Genomic DNA, 25,000 nt, shown 5'->3' with positions numbered 1-25,000 from the left:
GTCATATATACATATATATATCATATATATATATCATATATATATATATCATATAATATATTATATATATATGATATATATATGATATATATATATCATATATATATATCATATATATATATCACATATATGTTATATATATATGATATATATATCATATATATATATCATATATATATCATTTATATATATATCATATATATATCATATATATATATATCATATATATTATTATATATATATATATATGATATATATATCATATATATATGATATATATATATCATATATATTATATATATATATATGTATATATATATCATATATATATGGTATATATATATCATATATATATATCATACATATATATATGATATATATATATCATATATATATGATATATATATATGATATATATATATATCATATATATATATATATATCATATATATATATATATGATATATATATATCATATATATATATCATATATATATATAATATATATCATACATATATATATCATACATATATATACCACACATATATATATCATACATATATATATATTATACATATATATATATCATACATATATATATATCATACATATATATATCATACATATATATATATCATACATATATATATATCATACATATATATATATCATACATATATATATCATACATATATATATATCATACATATATATATATCATACATATATATATCATACATATATATATATCATACATATATATATATCATACATATATATATCATACATATATATATATCATACATATATATATCATACATATATATATCATATATATATATATCATACATATATATATCCTATATATATATTATATATATCATACATATATATATCATATATATCATACATATATATATCATATATATATATCATATATATCAAACATATATATATCATATATATATATCATATATATATATCATATATATCATACATATATATATCATATATATATATCATATATCATATATATATATATATGATATATATATCATACATATATATATATCTCTAATATATATAATATATATATGTAATATATATATATCATATATATATCATATATATATATATATATATATATATGATATATATATCATACATATATATATATATATATCTAATATATATAATATATATATGTAATATATATATATCATATATATATCATATATATGTAATATGTATATATTTCATATATATGTATATATATGTAATATATATATCATGTATATATATATAATATATATATCATATATATAATATATATATATCATATATATATATAATATATATATCATATATATATCATATATATCATATGTATATCATATATATATATCATATATATCATATATATATCATATATATATATCATATATATATATCATATATATCACATATATATATCATATACACATATATCATATACATATATATCATATATGTATCATATACATATATATCATATATGTATCATATTTATATATATCATATATATATCATATATATATCTATCATATATATATCTATCATATATATATCATATATATATCTATCATATATATCTATCATATATATCTATATCTTTCATATATATATATCATATATATCTATATCTTTCATATATATATATCATATATATCTATATCTTTCATATATATATATCATATATATCTATATCTTTCATATATATATATCATATATATCTATATCTTTCATATATATATATCATATATATCTATATCTTTCATATATATATATCATATATATCTATATCTTTCATATATATATATCATATATATCTATATCTTTCATATATATATCATACATATATATCTTTCATATATATATGATATATATCTATCATATATCTATCATATATATATATATCTCATATATATCATATATATATCATATATATATATCATATATATATATATATCTATCATATATATATCATATATATATATATCATATATATATATAATATATATATCATACATATATATATCATATATATATATAATATATATATCATACATATATATATCATATATATATATAATATATATATCATACATATATATATCATATATATATATAATATATATATCATACATATATATATCATATATATATATAATATATATATCATACATATATATATATCATATATATATATAATATATATATCATACATATATATATCATATATATATATATCATATATATATATATCATATATATATATCATATATATATATATCATATATATATATCATACATATATATATCATATATATATATATCATATATATATATATCATATATATATATATCATATATATATATATCATATATATATATATCATATATATATATCATATATATATATCATATATATATATATCATATATATATATCATATATATATATATATCATATATATATATCATATATATATATCATATATATATATATCATATATATATATCATATATATATATATCATATATATATATCATATATATATATCATATATATATCATATATATATATCATATATATATCATATATATATATCATATATATATATATATCATATATATATCATATATATATATATCATATATATATATCATATATATATATCATATATATATCATATATATATATCATATATATATCATATATATATCATATATATATCATGTATATATTTATATATACATTGTTACGTTGTCGTATCATAAAAGATATGAGTGTTTATTGTATTGTCTATATAATAAACGGTTGAGTGCTTTTTGCGTCATCTCTAATAATGGATTAGAAGATATGACGTGTTATATTATATAGTTATGTTTTATCATAAAGGGAATCGTGTGTGAGTGACATGTATTTTCAGAACCTACCTCTGCTTCTTCGATGTTGGACCATCTGGAATTTCTCGTCCTGTTTTTGGATGAAGATTCAATCACTTCAATTCGTTCTATAGTTTATTTTACTTTTACCAGATGTCATGCAGAAGGTGGAAAGTTTAATCAGCATGTGTGGGGTCTTTTTCTACACACGTTAGCGCCCCCCCCCCTCTGTGAATAGGAGGAGACAATGGGAAGCCGTCCGTTGTCTTCTGTTTCCAAATCAAATCTCAACGATTCAGCTTACCTGATCACATGACTCGTATGCAATCCAATCAGCTGATCTTAACTTCCGGTCAACGTGTCTACACTATAACCAAGACCGTCTTAAAAGACAAGATGGCCGGTGGGCAAAAATAATTTAATCTGCTGACGTCATCACGGATAGTCCTTACCGGTGACACCGGTAGGCACTCGTAACGTCTTGGAGTCAGTGTAATATTTCTTTTTTTATTAAAATGCCTTCACGGTGCATCGTTCCAAATTGCTGAGGAAATTATCATAAAGGACCAAAAAGTGACAGTATTTTCATTTCCGAAAGATAAAGAATTATAATGCAGTAAAAAAAAAAAAAGATTTTACACCATCTCCATTCAGCAAAGTAAGTTTTAACGTGCTTCCCCCCCTGTATTTAACACGATGTTTACTATAATTTCATTCAATATTATCATCCTAAATTTTTTACCATTCAAAAGAAGAAGCTTCAAATAAATTGCTAATATTATAAAAAAAATTTTTACAGCATACAAAACTAATGAAAATGCGAGACAACATCGATTCTTTAAAACACGTGTTTTAAAAATCTAGCAAAAATTAATTTTCCTGAAATTTTTCAATAGTTAAAAATAAATTATGTCGGCTGATAAAATTTTTAAACTTTTTTTTTAAAGCTAGAAAGATAAAATTTAAAAATATTTATATATATATATATATATATATATATATATATGAAACTAAACTAAAAAAAAAAAAACGCGCGTTCACTCGTGGTCTTTTCATTTCATTAACGTAATTGGGTTTGTATTACTGTACACATAGATTCGAAAAAGTTGTCAAAAAACAAATATATAATAAATAAATGTTATCAAAGGCAAGATAAGTTACTTTTCTACCAAATATTTTTCGTGTTTTTATTCAATGTAACATGTTTATTCAGCTCGAAAAACATAGTGTTTACCGATGTATGTATTCGAAAATTCAAGATGGTGTCTGATTCTCTCTTTAACACGGTAAGTTTGGGATAAGGTATTATATATAAAAAACTATACAACATACTATTAAAAACCCGCCGAATATATGTCAACCTATGTCACGGTAACATATATTGAGCGAGTTTTTAACAGTATTTTATCCGGTTTTGTATTTATAACACCTTTTCCCAAACTTACCATGTTAAAGAGAGAATCAGACGCCATCTGGAATTTTCGAATACATCGGTAAACACTGTTTTTCAAGCTGAATAAACATGTTACATTGAATAAAAACACGAAAAATATATCCAGTTTGGTAGAAAAGTAACGGGTTTGTATTACTGTACACATAGATTCGAAAAAGTTGTCAAAAAACAAATATATAACAAATAAATGTTATCAAAGGCAAGATAAGTTACTTTTCTACCAAACTGGATATATTTTTTGTGTTTTTATTCAATGTAACATGTTTATTCAGCTCGAAAACCATACAGTGTTTACCGATGTATTGGAACATTCAAGATGACGTCTGATTCTCTCTTTAACACGGTAAGTGTGGGAAAAGATGTTATAAATAAAAAACCGGATAAAATACTGTTAAAAACTCGCTCAATATATGTTACCGTGACATAGGTTGACATATATTCGGCGGGTTTTTAATAGTATTTTGAATAGTTTTTTATTTATAACACCTTTTTCCAAACTTACGGTGTTAAAGAGGGTGTGAGACGCCATCTTTAATTTTCGAATACATCGGTAAACACTATGTTTTTCGAGCTGAATAAACATGTTACACTGAATAAAAACACAAAAATATATCCAGTTTGGCAGAAAAGTAACTTATCTTGCCTTTGATAACATTTATTTGTTATATATTTGTTTTTTGACAACTTTTTCGAATTTATGTGTACAGTAATATAAACCCACGTATTTTAACAAACTGAAAATATGGATATAAAAAAATGATTTTGCATGTTATTTTTGTTATGTGGTGAAACATGATTTTTTCTTTAGGTTAATTATTTTTTTACTGTGCAATATTTCATGAATTTATTAAAAATATTGTTTTTGATTTTGAAAAAATATTGTGGTTCATTTTGATTAAAAAATATTCATTTTGATTAAAAAATATTCATTTTGATTAAAAAAAAATATTCATTTTGATTTTAAAAAAAAGTTTAATTTTAATATTTGTTTATTGTCTTAACTCATATCAAATATTTTGCTTGTGTTCTGCTTCAAATATTCATAATCTTACATGCATAATTTTCATTTAATTATATTAAATAAACTTCAAGTTTATTTCAAATCAAATCGTGTTCCTTCACTTTTTAAAATGTAATTTATAAGTAATTAAAGAACGCATTCTAATCTTTAAAATCTATAATACAACAAAATATTCAATTGCTAATATACTTAAACAAATAACTTGTGTGTTTTTTTTATTATTTTTTTATTATTAATATTAGATGAGTTTCAGTATAAATCATCGTGTTCTTTCTTTATTTTAATCCAATTTTGAAGTTTTGTAACGCTGTCTGTAAAAATTACTGTTCATTATTGACAGTCTAAGAGTTCCACATATCTTGCTTGTTGGGACCTCGGCGATGACGTCATTTTTTCAGCTGGCCGGCCATCTTTATAACGAAGGCCACGCTATAACTCACATCTTCCCCTCTCTCTCTCTCTATTCTCTAACATTCCTTCCACCATTATTTATAAAAATGTATGACGGAGACATACATTTTTTTACTACCCACTTTTTCTAAGGGAATCCTAAGCTCACCTCACTGGCAAAAGAACTGTCATACCATCATTCAATAGATCATAAATAAAATAAATAAAATTACATCTACAAATAATACCATGTGGTGCGAATCCTTGCGCCCTCGAAGGTCAACAACTCTGTGACCCCATGGCCTCCATCTCGCATCTTAGAATCATGCAGAGATCACTATATCTCTCGTCACACTATAACGCGTTTCCACAAGCACATGACTCATACGAGATAAAAGATTTTTCTTATAACATTACGAGAGCATTTTCCTATGTCTCAGAAAAATCCCATGAAAAACCAACAAAAAAAAAAAAAAATTCTACAACCATTTCGAACATTAGAATAAATATCGACTGAACTTTTGATTCTTCCAAACTTAAGAACTAGTTGACCCCTTATTCAACCCATTAGTGTGTCTTTTTTCGTACACTGCTTAAATCTTATTTCTTTCTCTTTTTTAACATTTTATCATTATTATTACTATCATTATTAATTAACATGTCCTTACTCATAAATTAATCATTATCTTAATAAATCTTATGTTCTTACTTATAAATTAATCATTATCTGAATACATATATGTATATATACACACATATATGTGTGATCGTTTATGTATATTCATGTTTATTTAATTTATTTATTTGTTTATTTTCTATTGTTTTTGTTAGTTTTAAAACTATTTTGTATCGCTATCCTAGAGTAAATTTTATTTTGTGAACACAGTTATTTGCTATTTCTCTTCTACAGTTTAATAGATTTTGGGGTTCTTTAAAGTACAGGATAGCAAATTTTTCATGAAGGCATAATTTATATGGATCATCTAAATGCCTACACGTGGTAGCTTGTCTTATTATTTTCCATTCGACTACCGGCGAATGTCCGCTTTCTTTGAGTTCCCAGAATTTATTCGCTAGTGTTGTTTTTATACAGTGTTTTTTATTGTTGAATGTACTTTTGTGGTCATAGTATTGGGTTTTGAAATTTAAGGATGTCATGCCTACGTAATATTTCTTGTTATTCGGGTTTTCTTTCGCAAATATTGTTGCTTGATAAACTACGCTTTTTGTTAGACATTTATTTTGAACTGGGCAAAGTGTGCGGTGTCTACAGTTGCATTTATCTTGTTCGTTATTAGTATTTTTATTTATGGTATGGTTGTTCTTGTCCGGGGTTGGTTTGTTATTATTATTATTATTATTATTATTATTTCTGCTAGTGTTAGTTTTATTTTTGTCATGGTGTCTACTTTTTTATTACTTATTTTGTTGTTGTTTACATTGTTTTTATTTAGTATTTTGTTATTATGTGCTTTAATTATCATCTCTAAATTTTCACAACAACTGTAGGATAACTTTAAGGTATTTTTATTGAAGATTTTGTGTAAGGGGTTGGTTGCGGGAAAGTGTTTTTCAATAAGATCTAGAAATTTCTTGCCAAGTTTTGTTTTTAATATTTGATTGTATGGGGCCGTATACCAAATTATAGTTCTTTTTCTTCTATTTTTAATTTCATTATAGTTGGTGTTTTGTTGCTTATATTTGATATCGATATTTTTGTATCCACTATTTTTTAGGGCTGTTTTGTAGATACTGGTTGACCTGTTAAATGCTTTTTCATCGCTTGAGTTATTAAAAAAAAGTAGACACCATGACAAAAATAAAACTAACACTAGCAGAAATAATAATAATAATAATAATAGCTGAAGTAAGAGCCGAAGTAATGTGTTGCGGTGTCTAGACTGCTATGCATCCAGGTCTAGGACAGCTTAATCACCGGGATCATGTTCTAAAGCGTTACGGGTAGCAACCCACGGCTAGCTGGTTGCCTCATTAAGGGATTTTAACCTTTGCTCGGGGGGGCAGTTGGCTTATTCTGGCACCCTACCAACAAGGCGAGGAGAAAAAAAAAAGTGTATTATACTTCAAGTTGTTTACACATTCCTATATTTATTCATGGGTTCCAGATTACTGATTTTCTAGAATAAGATAGAGATGTAAGGATTTGTAGTGGATTTTGTTGTTTTTCTTTCTGGTCTTGCAGAACATGATTTAGCTCTGCAAGGGAAACGGTTTATAATATTCTTGATTTGTGTGTTTTAAGTAGCCAGTAGGTAAGTGGGGGGGGGTGGAAAAAGAAAAAAGGGAGAGAGGAAGGGGAGAGAGACTGTTGTTTTTGTTTTCAGCTTTGCAAAACATGATTTAGTTGTGCAAATAGTTAAAAGAAAACACAAAATGTAGGTGCATTTGAGTCAGAAAGCGATCTTCCGACAGGCTGATCATGTTACACCAGTTAAAGTTAGTATCAGCTAAGGTAAAATGTTACTATAATGACAAAAAGTATTTAGTTCAAAATGATAAAAAAAATTACGTAAAGTGTCCAAAATTACTTACTATGATAAATATCTTGCATAGATCCCCCACCACAATACTCCATGGCAATCCATAACTTGTCTCGCCTAAAGAGAAATAAAGAAAAGGAAAAATAATAAATGAATAAATATTTTGAAAAACAATACATTGTGAAGAAAACATTTTGGAAAACATAAATAAAATGTTGTCCATCATTTAATCAATTCTTGTCATCAAATAGCATGACAACTTAAAAGAACACAAATATCCTCTGTCTCTCCTTACTGGGACATGATCCAGCATTCTGCCATCAATGCTTTATCAAAACAAAAAAGTCAGACTGTACATTACTGAAACTAATATGTTAATATATTGGTATAGCGTTAAATTTCTTAAATCTGACAAATTATTAAATGCTTACTTTGTTACTGTATATTATCTAACTAAATAGATGGGTAGGTCCAGAAAATTAGCAAAATCTTTCTTAAAACAGGCACATATAAGGATGTCATTCCCACAAATTGTATTATAAACATTTATCAATTTTAATGCACTGTTTATTATGGAATTGATTTTATGATGAATATCATTATCATATTGTTTCATGTTCATTTTACATGTGTTGGATAGCTTTTAAGAAATAACACCAAACTATTCATACTATTTGAATTCTTCAGACTACTATTCTCAACTAGTTTTTTTTTTCCCCCTTCAGAGTTTTACATCTGCTACGTTACCACATGCTGTGATTGACTAATTGGCATCTTACGTCAGATTACTAAAAAAGGCTGAGACATGCCTGGTTCTTAATATGTACAACTACCATTCATTTTGACATTCTCTTTTAGGATAGTTTCCTGTATGCAGATAACATCTAGAAATTGGTTTGAAATGAGCAGTGTTAGTTCATCCAAGTTGGCTTTTAAAAACCCTTATATTCCATTAAATTATTTTGTTTTTCAAGTTTTATTCATATTTTAAATAGTTGCTCTTCACTAAATATTATTTACTTTATGTTATCTGTCTATAGTTTGCTGTCTTCAATTTGATTAAGTTTAGGATTGTTCTTAAGGATATCAGTTTTTAGTAGGTCTCTTGTTTTGGATAATTTGAGAGAGACTAGTGTTCACTGATGGATTTGCTTTCTATTTTCATAGTTGGTGGGACATTAGAATATACTGACTGCTCCCCCTGCAGATGGTAAAAGCCCCTCAGCAGGGCCACCTGTTGGCTGTGAATGGCAATCTATGAAGCTGAAGGACAAGATCCTGGTGGCTGAGCAGATCATACCTAGGACATTATAAGGATATAAACCTGCAACATACCACTTTGGCCCTTACTTGGGCTAGATGGATGGTTGGATAGGCCCAATCTAATCAATTGGTTAATTACATCTAGTTCTAAATTTGACAAACCCAACAAGAAAATATGCTAACGCTCCCTACATTATACAATAAACTGATTTAGTAAGCTGTAGTTGAAGGGTTAATCCACTTGGACAACAAACCCAACTTGACCGGAAAGCATTTTTTTCTTAAAAAAAAAAAAAAAATAAAAAATAAAGCTTAAAAACAAATAAAAAACCACTAATGATTGAGTCTGCCAAAGAGTGGAGTATACCTCTCCTGTGTCCCTGTTGTGTTGGGGCGTATGGGTTTTCCTCCCAACACCTCCTTTATGGGGCTTTGAGATTGCAAAATATATGGACATTGTGACAAATGCACATGCCTCTCTCCCAACATGCATAAGATGTGGGGAAATTTATTTACACAAAAAGGCAAAACTGAACCTAAATGCGCTAATTAAAATAAAAATCACTAGGAAAATTCCAAAAATTGCCCTGTTTAGATAAAAGAAAAAGAAATCCTTAAAATAACAAACACTGCAAACATTACCTTCTTCGAAGCCAGAAAAATAATAGAAAATATCAATTACGCAGAAATAGCTAAAAGATCAAACCAACACACAAAAGCAACAAACTCAATGTGAAAATAGAAGACGTTACAAAACTCTTAAATGAAATAAGGATTTTACTAGAATTCAAAAAGCCTCATAAAAATAACCTATGCATTTGCAACAACCAATCCTCAACACACGTTCCTGCACTCAAGAAAATTTTCAGCAATAAACCTAATCCTTTGTGATCCTTCCATTCTAATGGACTTTACATGGTCAACACACAAAGATAATTGTGGAAGGGATTACTTATCAATAAAATAGAAAACAGACAAAACTCAAAATTGGAACCTTAAAAAAACAAACTGGAACAAATTTAAAATTATTTGTTCCACAGAACTAACTCCCAACTCAAATACCAAAACCCAAGATCATATTACATACTTCACTAAAACAACTTCCATAGAATAAAAATGCATCCTTAAATTTTCAAAACTCACCGAACACAATATTCTTGGTCTAATGAAGAATGTAGAAAAGCTATGAAACTATGCAAAGCTGCTCTATGCAAATTGAAGAAACATTCTTTTAAATATGCAGAGCCAAAGTGTGACAAACAAACAATCTAAATGTTCCACATGGAAATAATTCATATCGAAACTTAACTCCAACGCAAAAACAAAAACGGTGTGGAATATAATCAGAAAAAAAAAAAAATCACTGACAAAAATACAACCATCCCTCTCAAACAGCAACAATGCAAAAGTAATTGGCCGTAAAGAAATTGCCAATAAACTTCTCCACAACGAACCACAGTAAAAAATTTCAGAACTTTACAGAAAATAATGAAAAAAGATTAAAATGGACTTTCACTCCAAAAACACAAAAATACAACTTGCCTTTTACCTTAGCCAAATTACAGAACCCTTTTATCTAATTGCATAATACCTTAGTAGAACCAGACAAGATACACTACAAATTCTTCAAGCAGCTTCCAGATCATCCCATGAAATACCTACCAAACATCCTGAACAATTAGTGGAAAGTACCCAATCTCTGGAAACAAGTTAACATCATCCCCATACTCAAAACTGGAAACGACTTTTCAAACCCATCCAGCTATAGACCAATCTGCTTAACCAGTTTTTTCCACAACAGTCTAAGTTTGACTCTAGAAACCCACAACCTACTAACTTTCAAGCTGGTTAGAAAAAAAAGGACGACGCACAGTTAATCATTCAATTCAATTAGAAACATTTATCAGAAATGCCTTCATCAAATTTTGATCTCAAGAAGATATTTGACACTACGTAGCAATATAGCAAAATGCTAGAAATTTAAACTCAAGACTACCAATATTCATAGAAAATTTCATATTCAACCATTTCTTTAGAACCATATATGGAAACACTCTTTCTGAAATCTACAAACAGAAAATGGTAATACCACAGGGCAAAAAATGTAAAAGTTACTGAAACAGTATCTGTCTTAGCTTTAAAAATTGAGAAAAAAATGGCATTTAAGAGTGCAAAGGGTACGGCTGCAAGTAAAACAAGCACCAAGATGTTCTTAAACATGGCAAATCAGATCATAAAAGAGGTTATTCCTAGAGGCTTGGATTTTAGTACAGGTTGTGAAGAGTAAAAGAAATGTTCTGAAAATGATTGCAGCAAATAAGTTATATAATCATAGATGAAATGCAGTTATGGCAAAGTGATGATCAGTGGTTGTGTTGGAAAGTATATAGGAAGATAAATGTTGCCTAACTAAGTTTGTACAAAGAGAATCAGATGCTATTCAATTTTTATGGTAATTGTATGAGTAAAATAGATAAAGTATAGTATATTCCCAATGGATTCATAATGTTTATCACATGGGCTAAGAAATTTTTAAAAGTTAAAGTGATTTCACCAAAGTTTATCTTGATTTACATTGTTTAAAGGAGTTTCCACTGATTTCATGATTTTCAAGCAATTTTATGCTGCAATACAGTGAATCAGTAAAATTGGTGGAATATATCGTCAATGGATTCATAATGTTTTCAATTGATATGATTTTTACGAGTTGTTGCATTTTATGTAGAACATTGGTAAAATCGGTGAAATATGGTATGTTTTTGATGGATTCATCTTTTTATCAAATGTGATAAAAAATGTTTGAAAGTTTACATTACAAATACTTTGTATATTCTTACATTTCTTTACATACAACACATAGCCTCACTGGCCAGGTTTCATTTACATACATCACATGTCATACACATGCCCCTGATTCGTCTGCTAGTTAGTAATGGCAAAAATTCTAAGAAGTTACTTCATCCATGCCAAACTCTTGTAATCACATTAACAGGAGCTCCTCCTCGTGCTCCAATAATATTACTTAGGTAACAAAACTTGTGAACAACCTCATTGGCCTCACCATCCAATTATACTTTCTTCGCATCTGATTTCCGTTTTACATTTCTTGCACACAAACTGGATATCATCTCTCAACCTACATGTAATTCCACTGGAAACCTTTTTTTAGATTTAATACAGAATTAAGTTATTTTGCTAAACATTTGAATGGTTGTAGTTCTTCATATTTTTTTTTTAATATTTCATGGTATTAATTTCCATTTTGTTTGATTATTTTAATTCATTTTATAACATTACTAGCAGTTCAGCTTGGCTTTGCTCAGGCTCTATGTACTGTTCAGAACTTGCCCTATGTGTGAATACCCTTTATATAAAATTTCAAATGTTTAGACCAGAAATTGGCTGAGTAATTTGGTAAAGACCGCAGAGGTAATTTTTTTAACTTTGACCCCAATTTTGACCACTTAACATTTATTGTTTTGGTCTCAAATCAAAATAAAAAGTTTGACCCATGTTCAAGTTACCTACATCTAAAATTTCAAGTGTTTAGACCCAAATTTGGCGGAGGAGTTTGGTAGAATCTGCAAAGGTCAACTCTTTCAACTTTTACTTTTTGGCAGCAAAATTTTTGCCCCAAAACTGATTAAAATGCTTACCACATGCCTGAATACCTCTTATGTAAAATTTCAAATGTTTAAACCCAAAATTGGCCGAGTAGATTGCTAAACTCAAAGGGCAAATCTTTTTAACTTTGATCTCTGGACAGTTCAAATTTTCGACCCAAACCAATTAAAAAGTTTGCTCTGTCTCTGAATACCCTTTCTGTAAAATTTCAAATGTTTAGACCAGAACTTGGCTGAGTAAATTTGGTAGAGACCACAGAGGTCAAGTTTTTTCTAACTTTGACCCCTAAACATTCATTGTTTTGGTTTCAAATCAAAGTAAAAAGTTTGACCCATATCCAAGTAACTTACATTTAAAATTTCAAGACCTAAAATTGGTGAAGTTTTCTAGAGTTTTTCTAAAGGTCAAATCGGTTTTGACCCCTTAAAAGCCAAATTTCTGGCCGAAAACAGATTAAAAAGATTTTCCCAAATCTCAATACTCCTTATGTCAAATCTCGAGTCTATAGACCAAAAGTTGACAGAGTAGTTTAGTAGGAAAATGTACACATACAGACAATTTCACTTTTATAGATATATAGATTATATTAGATATTCCAAACCAAAATTTTATTTTCATTATATCTAAAAAAAAATTCATGTGGTCATATAAATTTTTGTAAATCATAAACAAAAGTACCAAATTTATTTTGGTAGCTCAATTAGCCATTAAGTTATGATCGTTCAAAGTTTGTTGAGAAGTTGAAAATTTTTTATTTTCACTTTATCATGGTTTCGAAGCCAAATTTCATAGTATATAACTGAAAATGTAAGCTACTAACAAATGAAAAATCCTTATAAATGTAATGTCATCTTGTGGTAAATGAAAATTAATACTAATGAAAGCAATAATTATTAGATGAAATCAACCTAAACATTAGGCAAAATCCCACTACCAACAGGAAACAAGTGCAAATATGACACGGAAATGCGACTTTGACTGTTCATATCAATTTCATTTCAATAGCTAATGTATTGAATCTTCTTATTATGATTCATAACATAGAAATCAAGAGATTTTTTTCTTTTAATTATAAATTGATAAAACCACTCAATTGTGGACCATGTAAAAGCAGTCGAACAGATAATTTGGTGAAAAGGACAAAAAAGGGTTAAAAAGAATGAGTCAAAAGTATACGTTACTGAAATTGTTATAAAAATGTAACGATTGGAGGTAGAAGCTTGAAACTTTACAACTTTACTAATTTTTGGGCGAGGAACTCAAATGTTTGCCTTGTTTCTAATAACAAAACTTTTTGCCACAGAAATATTTTTACTTTGGAGAATTTAAATTCGCCAAAAAAGGGCCGACAACAATAAGATTTGAAATTTGTCATACAAAAAGTCACAAGTCATTTTTTTTTCAAGCATTGAAAAATTTTCAATTTAAAAGATAAGTAAACAAGATATTTTATATGCAGAGGTCTTACTACAATTCCTTTCCTTATTAATTTTTTCTCAGAATTCTTTCATAAGCTTCTGCTATGGTAGATATATCAAGAACACTCCAAATCCTACCGTCACTTTAAACTGGCATTACCTCAAAACCCCATCTGTAAACAAATGCTGACTCTACCTGTGCAATATCATCTGACAAAGGCCATCGAAAAAAAATCTTTTCTACCTTTGGTTTGCAATAAAAATTTTATTACAGTGCTGGATGCAGATATAACCTCAATGACTTGGCTAATGTAAAGTTGGTGTCATAGTAGACAGCAACCCATTGCCCTTGATGCTCATAACTGAAGATATCCTAAGATGGTTCTTCATCACAACTGCAGGAGTTATCTGTATGTTCAGCAGATCACTAAGGGACTTTTTTTGTTGCTTTGGAGGTGGAAATGAATTAACTGAATTTCTTCTCAAGTAGTCAGAGACAGCAGCTTCCAGTTGCACTTTGTTTCCACTGGTGTTGATTTTGACACCTAACACAACCGTGAGATATCTCAGTTCAAGTTTATCAAAATAGCAATACACATGGCCATTAAAACGCTTTGGATAATCATAGATTTCAAGGGGTTTTTGCTAAAATAGTCATATTTTAAAACCAAAGCACTTTAAGTCTTCAAAATACAACCGTTTTGTTCAGAAATGAATATACTTTCAAATGAATCAGTAAATAATAACATACATTATATAATTTTAGAGTTTTAAGCAAATAAAGTGATAAAAATGTTAACATCATAAAACGGTATTTTCGGTAAGATTTTGTAACGACCCTCCCTGATTTGTAAACATTCGTACCATGTTTCTGTTAAGAAATTTTTAATGAAATTTGGAAATTAGCCAAAAGAGATATCATTTTTAATAATTTCGAGTGTTCGAAATTCATTTGACCACTCGTTTTTTTATTGTGTTAAAAAAAGATTTCAAAATGATGAGTATTGAAAATTTTTAAAATAATTTTCTTTGGACACCCACTGTTTAATAAAACAATCTTTTTACTATGTTTATTCGTTAAAAAGATGATTGGACAGTGTTTTCTCTAGTGGTATGTAATAATTTAAAAACATAATATCTGAAAAAATCGTTATGAATTTGAATCAAGACTTCTATAGTATTAGCTATAGTATTAGCAGCAGCGATAACATGGCGTAAACAGACGTTTTGTTTTTGTTTATTTTTATTCCAAATCGATTTTTTTTTTAATTGAAAATCTGGTTATAAAAAAATTTCTTACATGTTTAGTTAGAGCTATTTTGTTATCAAACATACAAATATTATAAAAAATTGGGTAGTAGTAAATTTTAAAATATTCTAACAAGTGAAAATGTGAAATATGATGTTTTGGTTCACGTGTACAAACGGTAACACTTAATTTTCGTCCCTTAAAAATGTTTTCAGTGAATTATTATCCAATGGAAACTAATCTACCGGATTATTAAAAAAAAAAATAAATAAATAAAAAAAATAATCAATATTTAAATATTTGTAGGAAGTGCTCAGTTAAAAAATAAAAACAGTAGGAAAAGACATGAAATGTAATTAAAAATCAAAATAACATTTATTCAAAATTTTTAACAATTTCTCAGCTTTAGCAAAAACTTGTTTCTTTTTCTTATATTTAAATAGAATTTAAATACTTGATATTTTTCCAAGCATCATGTTTTCTGTTAGAGGAACGTCAATTTTTTAAATAACATTTATTTTTGTCTGTTTGTCATAATTCTTGTAAAGTTTCACAATGGGTATCAAACACCCTCTTAAAAAAAAAAAAAAAAAATTGCTTAATTCTATGTCTAATCCTAGGTATGAGTGGCAAGCCTCCTCCTAAAACCTTTAGCCTTAACAATAATGCTAAGTACAAGTGACAGAACTCCCCACTAAACAAACTTCCTCTGTGAGCTCGTATAAGTGTAAAAAAAAATAAAAAACAAAAATAAAAAAGCATAAAAACGTTTAACGAAAAGTGCACATGATTAATCTAAAAAAAAAAAAAAAAAAAAAAATTGGTCAACTGTCCTAAAACGCAAGGATCCTCTTGAAATGGTGAATTATTTTACATTTATGTGAAACCAACCCCCACTCTAAATTCCAAAATGGTTTTTGTTTTGTTTCTATCAAGTCTTCAGGATGTTCACACATAATTTTCCTTAGTCCTATCATTAACCCAAAGTCAGAGTGGAAACCTCCCCACCTTCTCATAATTGCACAAAGACCCTCTTAAAACCACGCATAATCGCCTTTTAGAAAACAAAAAAAAAAAAAAACACCCAAGATTTATTTATCATAGGAAAAAGGTGTGTGTGTGTGTGTGGGGGGGGGGCTGCCCTAAAACGCTCGAATGATTTAAAATGGGAAATCATTTTACATTAAATTCTAATATAATTTTTGTTTATCTTTTATTAAAGCTTTTCAAATTGTTCACATTCAATTGTCTATAAAGGTAGAATCACATATTTTGGAGAGGTGGTCAGATGGGGAGGGGTAACAGAAGGTACTAATCTACAATAATACCAAAGAAATATTGCAATATATTCATTTTTAACCAATCCTAGATTTCGATTTCAGTTTTTGGCACATAAAATGCATTACAACTAAACTTTGAGCTCTCTAACTTCTTTTCTAAAAGAATACATAGCATTTTTAAGCAATCGCAGCATATTTATGCGCATTTACTGCAGATTATTTGGAAACCATTCATTTCTGGAGATTTTCAGTAGCATATTCAGATTCCTTGCACAAAAATACACTTATATGGCAAATTTCATTGCTTAGTCTTGTGTTTTAACAAAGACTAGCAAAAGTACCCGTTGTTGACTGGATTCAAAAACAGCCTACAGAAAATGGACTGATTTATAAAAGTACTAGCGAGGGGTACCCGGCGTTGCCTGGGTGTTTGGGTGTGTGTGTGTGTGGGGGGGGTTAAAAAAAAGGAAAAAGTAAGTATGAGGATCGAACCGGAACCGAACCCTTGAGGCAAAGTTGGGAAAAAAGAAAGTGCAACGTTCACCATTGCCCCACCGCGACATGCTTACGGAAACACGTTTGAATTTATTTAATTACTTGGATTTAGCAGGTGCTCGTTTTAATGAGTTAATGAAGTCAAGTTTGACTGCGGGATTTCATTTACTGCTGAACGCTTTTTTTTTTTTTTTTTTTTTCTTTTTCTTCCCCAAGATGTTATAGGAAAAAGACTAACCCACATGCGGCGAGCGACAAATCTTGAATATTTATCTTCCCGAAATCGAGCAAATTAAATAGACAGGCGAGCTTCATTGTTAACTGTGAGATATTACGATTTATATGTGATATAAAGTTTTAAAAAGTTGTGAACCGACCGACCGCTTCTCTGAAAGAAGCCTTTTGTAGACACACAGAAAAAGCGAACATACATACATACATTTTCGCTTTTATATTTATAGATATAGTATTTTTACTAAAAAGGTAGTGCAAAAAATGTGACAAAACAACATATGGTCTTAAAGAGGGGAAAATATCTAAACATGCAGAGCATAAAATAGTCATAACTTCTTTGATTTTAATTGGATTTAAAAATTTTTTAAAGATTCTTTCTTAGCTTATCAAGCTCTTTCTATATATACCAATATTGAAATATTTTAAGCCATTTAAATTTTTTCATGTGTATTGCTAATCAAAAACACCTGATAGAACATATACGCCTCGGGGGTACTTCTACAGTTTATCGCCGAAAATGGAGACGCCATTTCCCCCCCCCCACACCTGTTGTTAAAATCCGAGGGAGAAATCAGTATTTTAAACTATGACTGAAGCATGAAATAAATAACAAAAAAATTAAACTAGATAATGATTTTTCAGTTTCATTTAAATTAATTTGTTGTTGACCCTTTAAGGTTGCTTTAATTTAAAAAATGTTTCATTAAATTTTTTAATTGTTCGGAAAAAAACCAAAAAAAAAAACCAACTATTTTATAAAAATCCAATGATGCTTTCATTACAAAACTGTTTTATTAAAATTATATTTTCTTTTTTTTTTTTTTACATAGGCGTCACCACTTATCAAGGCTGATCGGCCACTCAAGGATAAGGGTTAAAGAGTGTAGTCAAAAGGACAATATAGTAATCAATAGTAATGGAAGTTCGGTAAATTTGTTAACTTAAGTGGAACGGCTCATCAGAAACTTGTTCACGTTGGACTTGAAGACAACCATATTATAGACAGCTGGAAAGCAGGAAAACGGAAGACAATTCCACAGGCGTGCAGTTCTAAGAAAGAAGCTTTGATCATGGAATCTATGTTTAGGTTTAGGCACAGATAAAGAGTGGGGAAAATTATTGATAATGTTTTCAGCTAGTCTAGTGTTTCTTGTGAAAGTTTGGCGAGGGGGGACCATAGATTGAAGCTCAGTCAAACACTTTCCATGAAAATAACGATAAAGCAGAGACAAACTCACAACATCTCTTCTGTGAGATAGAGGTTGCAGCGAAGAGAAAAGGACATCTCCCACCAGGCCACGAAGTCTATTTTGAACCCTATCAAGGCAGGACAAGTCTTTTCTAGCAGCTCCTGCCCATGTGTGGCAACAGTATTCTATCCTTGGATGTATCTGGCTCTTATATAGATAGAGAATTGCATCAGCAGTGAGATATCTACTGGATCGATAGAAGAATCCGACCATTTTTCCAGCGGCCTTGGCAACAGATTTGATGTACGTATTCCATTTAAGATCAGAAGCCCAGAAGCTTGTCAAAACTTGAGGCCTCCCCAAGACGAGAGCCATTCATTTTAATTGATGCCAGATGGGGATCAGAACGTTGATGATGTAAAGATAGAAGCTTGGTTTTAGATGCATTAAAAGTAACCAGCCACTCCTTTCCCCATTGTACAACGTGATCAAGATCAGAGGAGAGAGAATCGGAGAGAACGTGGTCGTTTACTGTCTTAGATGTGCTACCATAGATGGTAGTGTTGTCAGCAAAAATGTTTACAAATGATGTAAGGATGTGATTTGGAAGATCATTAATGTAGATCAGGAAAAGAGTTGGGCCCAGGATGGACCCCTGAGGAACTCCAGCATTTATACTGTGAGCTTCTGATTTTTGCCCCTCAACTACTACTCTTATGAACCTATCAGAGAGAAATGATTTAATAATTGAGAAGACATTTCCAGCTATACTATAGCTGGAAATCTTGTGAAGTAAACCTTTATGCCATACCCTATCAAAGGCCTTTGATATGTCAAGAGCAATTGCCCTAGAAAGGTTGCCTCTGTCGAGAGATTCGCTAATCCTGAGATATAACTGTAAGCACATCTGCTGTAGATCTAGCAGAACGGAAACCATATTGTGTGTCACTAAGAAGGTTATTTTTGCTGAGATGGTTGATTACTTCTCTATTTAACACAGATTCCAGCAACTTACTCATGACGCACAGGAGACTTATTGGCCTGTACTCAGAGGGGGATGAACGATCACCTGAATTCTTAAATACAGGGCATACTGATGAGATTTTCCAGGGTGATGGGAAGCAATTTTCCTTAAGACAACGTTTAAACAGTTTTGTAAGTATGGGTGCTAGTTCTGGTTATGCAAACTTTTTAATAAATGTTTTTACAATAATATTTTGATACAGTAAATGTTTTGTTTTCGAATGGCGCTCGCCCAGTTTAGACAATTATAAATATGTCATTTTCATTTTCTGTTTTTAATAATAAAAATATATATACATTTCATGAAAAACTTTCCTGTTTTCAATAATTAAATCGAAACATTTTCAATTAAATAATTATGGATATATGTTCTCTTTCACTTTCTTTATTTACTTTTTTTATAGTTCTTTCTGGAAGTAATTAATATCTAGTTTAATTTTTTTGTTATTTATTTCTAACTTTGGCCATAGTTTAAAATATTGATTTCTCCCTCGGATTTTAACGACAGGTGCACGAAAAAAAATGGCGTCTCCATTTTCAGCAATAAACTGTAGAAGTACTGTCTCAGGAATTATTAAATAAACAACAAAAATCATTTTTACAGTGAAATTAATTTTTTCATTTACGCACCATGTGCACATAACTTAATATTTTCAGTTCTTATTTTTTAAGTAATGTATATTGTAATTAAAAGATAATTTAACAAAATCTTCAAATTTATCAAAAATGCCAGATAGAACTTTAAAAAAAAAGAAAAGTACATTTTTACGTGAAATTAATTTTTTTTTTATTTACACATGACTTGTTGCACGTAACTTAAAACTTACCTACATTTTGTTATTTTTTTAAGTAATGAAAATGTACAGTCTAATAAAAAAAATAATTTAAAATGTTAGATATATCAAAACCGCCCGACAGAACATAAGAGAATTTAAATAAGTACACAAAAAAATGAGGCACATTTTTTAAAATGGAAAAAAAAAAAAAAAAAAAATCCTTCACAGTCACATGCAACTAAATGTTTTTTTGGTTTAAAACATACCCAGTTTAATTTTACAAAAGATAATTTAACAATACTGAACTTTATCCAACAGAAAGACGATAAAGCAAAGAACATATGAAAGTTTGAAAGAAGATATAGAAAATAAACACCTAACATTATTTTTTAAATTATAAATTTTTATTTCTTTTATTGACGTGTTTGTCTCACTAAAAGTATTATTTTAAACAATAACTTTCTATAACTTTTAAATAAACAAAAACTCGCCTAAGAACTTTGATATTAGTGAAATAAGTTGTTTGTTTACGTTCGGTCGCATGGCTCATCCGTGCTGACAGTTGATTTTCATGATGATACTTCTTACTTCGGTCACTTGGCATTAAATCTTGATGTGTAGGTACACTCACTTTTATTAGTGGCGCTCCTTGATTTATGAGCATAGATTATTAAAGAGAAGATATTTCTCTACAAAACGGTGCTATTTTCGGAATTTTTTCAATTGAATTTCTTTCTTATTTCTTTCATGAGGTTTTCAAGTCGGATTTTTTTTTTTAAAAACAACTTAAAACCCTTTTTTAAGCTCACCATATTGATAAGTGACCTTTTTTCTTTAAAATGGTACTATTTTTTTATACGTAGAGACTCACAATATCACGTGCACCAAATTTGAAAAACACCAACATTTTTTTTTTGTGTGTAAAAAATAAAGCAGTGTTCACCAAAATTAGTGACATAACTTGAAGTAGCCTGGATAAAAAACTGTTAAAGACACAAGAAAAAGAATTATATATCTATAAAGCAAAAAGATTAAATTTTATTTAAATTAAAACTTTATCAAAATAACCCAAAAAATAAAGATATCATAGGTTGAAGTTAAGGGAAATTTAACCTTATTTATCAGTTTTCGCATCCTAAACTAGGCTAGTTTGGGATACCTGATTATATTTCCATGACAATCTTTAAAAAAGAAATGAGATACTGACAGATATTACCACAGTGGGTTAGAGTGGACCTGAGATATTGCAATTGCGGGATCAATACACACACTTAAAGCTCCCAAATTGGAGCCACATCACTGATATAGTTTATAGTGATACTCAGACAGTTGGTGGAATAGCTTAAGTCGTTGATAGGGGTTATAAAGTAGGGTATAAAGTAGGGTATTTATAAAAAATGTTATTTAAAAAGATAGAAATTGATAGTTGGATTTTGGAGAAGGGTTAGGATTATGAACACTTTTCTCAAGGGTGTTTGAGGCATTTAGTGCTGTGCCTGGTACCAATATAAGTAGCAGTAATTCTGAAAAATTAAATAAGAAAAATTGATTAAAAGTAAATATTAGAATTCATTTTGTAAAAAGTATTTTCAAAAAACAAAATGAATGAATGTCTGCACACTTACCGGAGATAACTTCCAAAATATGCAACAATATTGATGTGTTTACAATCTTTCATCATGACAATTTCCTGCTGAATAACAGCAAAATCATCTCCTGCAAAAAAAAAGGTGAAAAGATTTTTTTTTAATTGCATGACAAAAATTGCAGGTAAATCTGCTGTCAATTAAAAACTTAAACCAAATTCATTTCTTTTTTGCACCAACAGAAATAACACTTACTTGTCTTCTTTCATTTCCTATTATTTTTCTATCCTCCTATTTCCACTATAGCAATACTCACCCACTTCCATTTCTACATTAACACTTTTTGCCTGTCTCACAAAAGCTGGTTTTCTCAAAAAAAAAAAAAAAAAAAAAAAAAAAAAAAAAAATCAATATTTTTCCATGTAATAATTGTTGATTTTAATTTTGTTTTCATTTTAAAAGAAAAAAAAGGACAAATACTTAAAATATAATATTGTTTATTAAAATTAACACCAGAAAAAATCTAATTTATTAAGAAAATTTTAAATTCTGTTTCAGATTCATTTTTCCATCTAGATTTTGATGATTGCAGAAGATCTATTCATCTCAAAATAAAAATTTTCACTTTTCTGATGAAGATAGGTCAAGAATGAGAAAGATTGTGTACATTTGGTTAGAGAAAAGATGCAAAAAAAAAAAAAAAAATGCATTAATAGCATCTAAAAGGTACAGAGTATTCAACCCCACTGCAACTAATATTAAGATACAAGCAAGTTAAATTAATTTCATCTCACTCTCTGCCTGCATCTAATACAGTGAGCTCTGGAAAGAGAAGAGAGTAAAGAAGGCATTTACCTATAGTTTTGGAATTTAGTACCCCTTCTTTGTTGATAGTGACTGACGGCTAATTGTAAGTAGAATATAAAGAAATCAATTTGATTTTAAAAATCTGAAGACCAAAAATTAAACAAATTGTTATTTTTGTATATTAAAAATGCTCTGTTGGAAGGGAGAAAATTTTATGAATAAAATTTTTGTATGGAATACAATCTTATGAACAACTGGGCATTTTCAACTTTTGGAAACAGTCATTGTACTTTTTACATTTTATTGATCACACTTATATCTGTTTTATAACCTACTAGCAGGACCCGTTATCCAGCATAGGCCGGTGGAAACATGCCTCTCCCCCTTGTAAAAAGTTTAAGTACATCTATTGTTGGTATTGCCCACCCCCCAACCTCCTCATGTTAAAAACGGCTTTTGGAATAGACACTTCCAACATCCTCATGATAAGAATGGCTTTCGGAATGGACACTCCCAACCTACTCCTGTTAAGAACGGTTTTCTCAATAGACACCCCATTCTGCAGGGGGCGGGTTTTCAAATTATCTGCCCAAAATTTAATCTTGATAATCGTTATCATGATCTCCATGCACAAATACTATGAACCAGCTTTGAAATTTTGTGTGCAGTGTCAGTCAGAAAAAATGTAAATGTTGCGTACTTATGTATTTTTTTTTTGTTACTATGCTGAAATAATATTATTTTGAAAGCCATTTTGAACATGTTAGAGGAGGGTGTTGTGTAAGTAATCTGTGCTTCCACCTTAAAATTTAATCACATGATTACATGTTCAATAACAAGGTTATAAATTTTTAAAGTTTATTTAGCATTTATAATATAGACAATTTGTTTATAGCAAAATGTAGAAAAAATTTATGTTTACAAAAAGTGAGATATTTGTGTTGACCTTTAAGATTCCCTTTTAGTTATATGTGTGTCGGTCAAGAAAAAAAAAATATTTAAAATAAAAAAAAAGAAAGAAAAGGTAAAATCGGTAACTACATTGCTTGAAAACTTCCATTAAATATTAGTTGTTTTATAACGCAAATAAATAATAAATATGTTGGTAAATCAAAATGTTTTTTTTTTTTTAATAATTTTGCAACTGTAGTTTCTATAAAATAACTTTGTGCTTAATCATCTTGATTTAACCCAACGGTAATTTTTACAAAAAATAGTAAAAAGTTATATTATTGCTTAATTCAAAAAACTACCTATTCACGTACAATGATAATGCAGTATTTAAATGCAAATAGATTACAAATAACGTAGGGAAACGATAATGATTTTCTTTATTCAAAAAAGTACTTATTTGTGGAAAATTTAAATGTGATTTTCTTTTTTAAAACGCAAGAGGGCTGTGAGAACAGCATATTCTTTTCATTGTTTTGACTCTTGAGTATATATCCGTTAATATTATCTGTTTTTATATAGACGAATGTCGTTCTCGGTTGATTAAGTATGTCTAACTGTGTCGGGATATAAACCCGAGAATTAAAAGAATATTCTGTTGTCACAGGCCCACTAATAACGTAGGTAAACGATAATTTTTATTTTAATAATTTTGCCAGTGTATTTTCTAGAAAATAAATTTGCTTCAAACGCAAATCTATCCCAAATATCGTAGGTAAACCAGAATGTCTTTTTTTTTTTTTTTTTTTTTTTTTTTTAAATAATTTCACAACTGTATTTTCTATAAAATAATTTTTTATATATATATATA

At 28.5% G+C, this 25,000-nt stretch overlaps 1 protein-coding gene across 6 annotated transcripts in view; it reads right to left on the bottom strand.

The window, feature by feature from the left end:
* Window positions 1–25,000, bottom strand: part of LOC145256384 (mitogen-activated protein kinase kinase kinase kinase 5-like) — a 662,642-nt gene that overhangs the window by 378,752 nt on the left and 258,890 nt on the right. For all 6 annotated transcript variants that reach the window (XM_080115226.1, XM_080115224.1, XM_080115227.1 and 3 more), the window contains exons 3-4: window positions 22,471–22,561; window positions 8,346–8,410 (exon numbers count right to left, since the gene is read on the bottom strand). In XM_080115226.1, the coding sequence (XP_079971352.1) occupies window positions 8,346–8,410; window positions 22,471–22,561 (156 nt within the window). The remainder of the gene's footprint in view (window positions 1–8,345; window positions 8,411–22,470; window positions 22,562–25,000) is intronic.

This window comes from Euprymna scolopes, chromosome 32, assembly GCF_053919585.1.
Source record: "Euprymna scolopes isolate OS-2025 chromosome 32, ASM5391958v1, whole genome shotgun sequence".
In the NCBI taxonomy this organism is placed as follows: Eukaryota; Metazoa; Mollusca; class Cephalopoda; order Sepiida; family Sepiolidae; genus Euprymna; species Euprymna scolopes.
The sequence above is the reverse complement of the archived record's forward strand: the minus strand, read 5'-3'. Positions and strand labels throughout refer to the sequence as shown.